The sequence below is a fragment of the Syzygium oleosum genome, unplaced genomic scaffold (genome assembly GCF_021117445.2).
Source record: "Syzygium oleosum isolate NSW1041296 unplaced genomic scaffold, Sole_v2.1 Sole_v2.15, whole genome shotgun sequence".
Taxonomy (NCBI): domain Eukaryota; kingdom Viridiplantae; phylum Streptophyta; class Magnoliopsida; order Myrtales; family Myrtaceae; genus Syzygium; species Syzygium oleosum.
In genome coordinates, this window is record NW_026607499.1 from 901,338 (window position 1) to 905,314 (window position 3,977).

Consider the following 3,977-nt stretch of genomic DNA (forward strand, 5'->3'; position numbering starts at 1 on the left):
AAAAAAAATTATTTCAAAAGATTTTATTTTGATTTATTTTATTGGTTGAATGTATTTGGGGACACATCTAATAATACTTTCAATTTACGAGTCTTTTCAAACTTAAAATTGAATGAGAGGCGACGAATCAATAAATCAACACTGATTGATCGTATACGAGCGATTTCGCTAAATTACGCCACATGTTTTTTATGTGCGCAAAGGAGGGATCTGAATGTCGACATTGTTACGTAAATTGAAGTGTCAGTATGAATAATGCCATGAAAGTTTCGGGTATTTTTCGCGAAAAGGAAAAGTTAAAGGGAGTGTGCTGCAAAATTTCAGATAAAATAAAAAGTTGACTAAGTTTTATGATTTTATCCATTAAAAAGGAAGGGAATAATACGTAACAAAATTAAGGATTAATATCACAAAAAATCTAAAATTGATTCACTTGCGACAATTTTTAAACTAATTGTCAAAACCAAATTTTCGTTCATTTCGAACATAAAAAAATCATAATTTTTTTGATGAGCCAAAACTCTAAATTACGAGTTCAGATGGGGTGAATATACCAATTCGGGAGTTTTGGTAAATTTATCGCAGATATCTTTAATTTTTAGTGATATTAATCCTAAAATTAATGCAAAAAAAAATCTCATCGAGATTGGAAGGATTATTCATAGTTTCCTTCACACCCCCTCTCTCTCTCTCTCTCTCTCCTCTCTCTAAAGTTGCGACCTTTTCCTCCCACTTCTGGCATTCTCTACGACGTGAATCGACGAGGCCTCTGCATGCACCGGCGATCGACCCCACCATCGCCAGCCTTCGCGAGATCTGAGGAGCTCCGGGGCCCGATCGGGCCACATGGCGGCGGACGGGAACGCGCAGCAGTCGCGGTACGTGAAGCTGACGAAAGACCAGGCGCCGGTGGAGGACATCACTCCCGGCGAGCTCAACCAGCCCGTGGAAATCCCTCAGGTCGAACCCTCCTGTTCGATTTTGATTTTGATTTTGATCTGATCGATTTGGGTTTTTTCCTCGTCGCGTGGATTCGGGATTCCGGAGCCGCCCGGTCCTGGGGATCCCGTGCGTTTCTTTGGTTTCTCCGGTGCGCGGTGGTGTGAATTGTGAATCTAAAACGCTCGTGTCGGGGGTCGATCGGGATTTTCGGTGATGGGAAATGGGAATGTGGACGTGAATGTGGATGGGAATGGTTGTTGTTCGTGAGGGCAAGTTCGTACGCTGATTTCGACTGTTGCTGCTCTGTTCTCGGTGGGGTGGGGAACAAAGTGAGAATTTTGACAACCGGAAATGAGGATAGGAAAGATGGAAAAGTTGGAACTGCGAGATCGTGAATTTTTCGTTTTGGAGATCATGTTTCGATCCTTTTGTGAAATTGGATCCAGGTGGTTCAGGACTAGGAGAGGCTATTATGAATTTCGGAATAATAAGTTCCCCTCCTGCACTGCCTGGACACGGTTATTGACTTCCCACTTGCAAATACTGTGTAGAATTTGCGTTTTTTATCACATGGTGGGTTACTGGACTCTTTCATTCGTGTGATGTTATGTTTGGTGCTGATTTTTGTGTTCTGCTCTACAGTTGAATGTCCGTAGATGTTCTGAATGTGGGCAACCCTTACCCGAGAGTTACCAGGCCCCAGCTGACGAAGATTGGACGACTGGCATTTGTGCTTGTGCTGATGATCCTGAAAGCTGTAAGAGTCTTCTTTGTGTTTTAACAACATGGATGGTCATTATGGAGTTCATTTAATCTCTATGTCCTACCTACTTTGTGCATTCCATTTTTCAAAACTTAAGAGTAGACCATTTGCTTCTGGTCGAAATCTGAATGGCGTCTTGCTGTTGCTGTGAATGACAACCATTTGTAATGTGTCCTTGTTCACAGGGTTAGTTTTGATATTAGGAGGAAGATTAGGAAGTGAGACCTTCAATTCTGTCGCTTCCATGTTCACTAGGGTTCACCACCAGTATAGGTTGACAACATCACCCCCCTTAGGATTGGGCGGCTATAGTGAGAGATCTGATGCAGTGGTACTACCATCTTCGATGAGCCAGTCAAGGCTTGCAAGCCCCTGTGCCTTGCACCATCTCTGTGATAGTATCCATGAAAATCACCTTTCTTCCTTCTAATGTTTGTTTTGTTTTGTCGTGTTTGTTTTATTTAAAGCCCAGCAATTCCTTGAAACCCAGTGAGGCCTAAAACTTAGGGCTTACTAATTGGTCTAAGCACGTTTTGGATGAATAACATGAGCTTGCCTGATTAAAACAGGAGTTTAGCACCTCAAGCATCGAACAAGGCAGTGAAAGTTACATTATTGATTGTCATCCCCTGACTCCAGTTAACTTTCTTTCTGTTAAATTTAATCATGATAGAACAACACAAACTTATTTTTTTCTTTTTACCATAAGAATGCAAGAATTCCATTTCAGATCTGTGTAGCGATTCACAGTTGACATCATCTTTTGTGAACATGGGTGGTAAGTCATGTTCTGGCCTATCCTCAGCCAATTCCTGCCTTTGGCCAAAAAAGAAAAAAGAATCCTGCCTATCTTTTCCTCTATGAGCAGGTTCACTATTTGTCAAAAAGGAAAAAACAAAAAATGGAGCCAATGAATTCATCACCGCTGCTATGTCCAGTTTTTCGTTCCTTGAACAGCTGACTATTCTATAAGTAGGCTAGGGGAGGGAAGTATCTGATATGATATGATCTTTTAGTCCAATAGTGATTTTACCCGTTGCCATTGTGAAAGAGGGACATATTTATCTCTAAAAGCAAAATTTCATAAATCTTTTGTTCCTAGGTTGCGGTTCCTTTGGTTCACTCGTTCTTTCACATCATTTCTATGGTGCAGTTATGATTCTAAACTATGATGTAATCTACAGGCTGGACAGGGCTTTTCTGCCCCTGTGTGCTGTTTGGGCGCAATGTAGAAGCATTGAGAGATGATATTCCCTGGACAAATGCTTGTGTTTGCCATGCCATATGTGTTGAAGGCGGGTTGGCTGTTGCCGCAGCGACAGCAATGTTTTATGGTGTTGATCCTAAGACATCATTTCTTATCTGCGAGAGCCTGTTTTTTGCTTGGTGGATTTGTGGCATCTACACTGGCCTCTTTCGGCAGTCATTACAGAATAAGTATCATCTGAAGGTGAGTTTCTTTATACTTCTTAGGTAATATTTTTATAGGTCAGCAAAACTGAGGAGATTAGGATTGGATTTGATTTAACTGCTGACTTACTCATTTTTGTTTAATATGGCATTTTATTGATCGAATGAGCTTAAAATGATCTTTTTTACTGAAAAGTGTTTTGGTAGGTGAAGTTTCTGAAAGTACCACTCTATTAAACATGTACATCCTTAGATCTATTAAGTTATGATTCTAAAACTGTTGTATAGTCTCTGTTCGCAATAAAGATTGTAGCTTCCTTCTGATGCCCGCTACAAATGTTTGTCATCAGATTTTTATGAATTCTCGGCATACCTGGGATTACTTCTGGTTGCTGTTTGCTGACTTACCAGCCTTTTGCTGTGCAGAATTCACCATGTGATCCATGTCTCGTGCACTGCTGCATGCACTGGTGCGCATTATGCCAGGAGCACCGGGAGATGAAGAATCATCTCTCTGATGATGCCCCGATGCCCGTGACCGTCGTTAACCCTCCTCCTGTTCAAGAGATGAGCTCCAACGACGACCAAGGATCTGCAGTGGCGCCACCCGCTCCTGCGTCCAAGGATCCAGAAAGCACCAATTTGGAAATGCAGCCATTTTAGGGTCCTGTCAACTCACCCTGCCTTGAAGTCGAAGAGCAGGATATAACTGACTTTGTTGGGGACATTAAACTACGAAAAAAAGAGAAAAAGATGACAGCCATTTTTCTGAAGAATATTTACTTACCCGTGTTATCTCTAATTATGTCTGGACATGGAATGTTACAGTTCACATCTTAAAAGCAAGATTTTTTGCTTACAA

The 3,977-nt window shown here is 41.4% G+C and overlaps 1 protein-coding gene across 1 annotated transcript; it reads left to right on the forward strand.

The window, feature by feature from the left end:
* The first annotated feature begins 688 nt into the window (after positions 1-688).
* Positions 689-3,977, forward strand: LOC115687161 (cell number regulator 6). Its single transcript, XM_030612636.2, has 4 exons — positions 689-960; positions 1,585-1,699; positions 2,890-3,155; positions 3,542-3,977. Exons 1-4 carry the CDS (start codon positions 847-849, stop codon positions 3,776-3,778), a joined length of 732 nt encoding a protein of 243 aa, XP_030468496.2. The 5' UTR covers positions 689-846; the 3' UTR covers positions 3,779-3,977.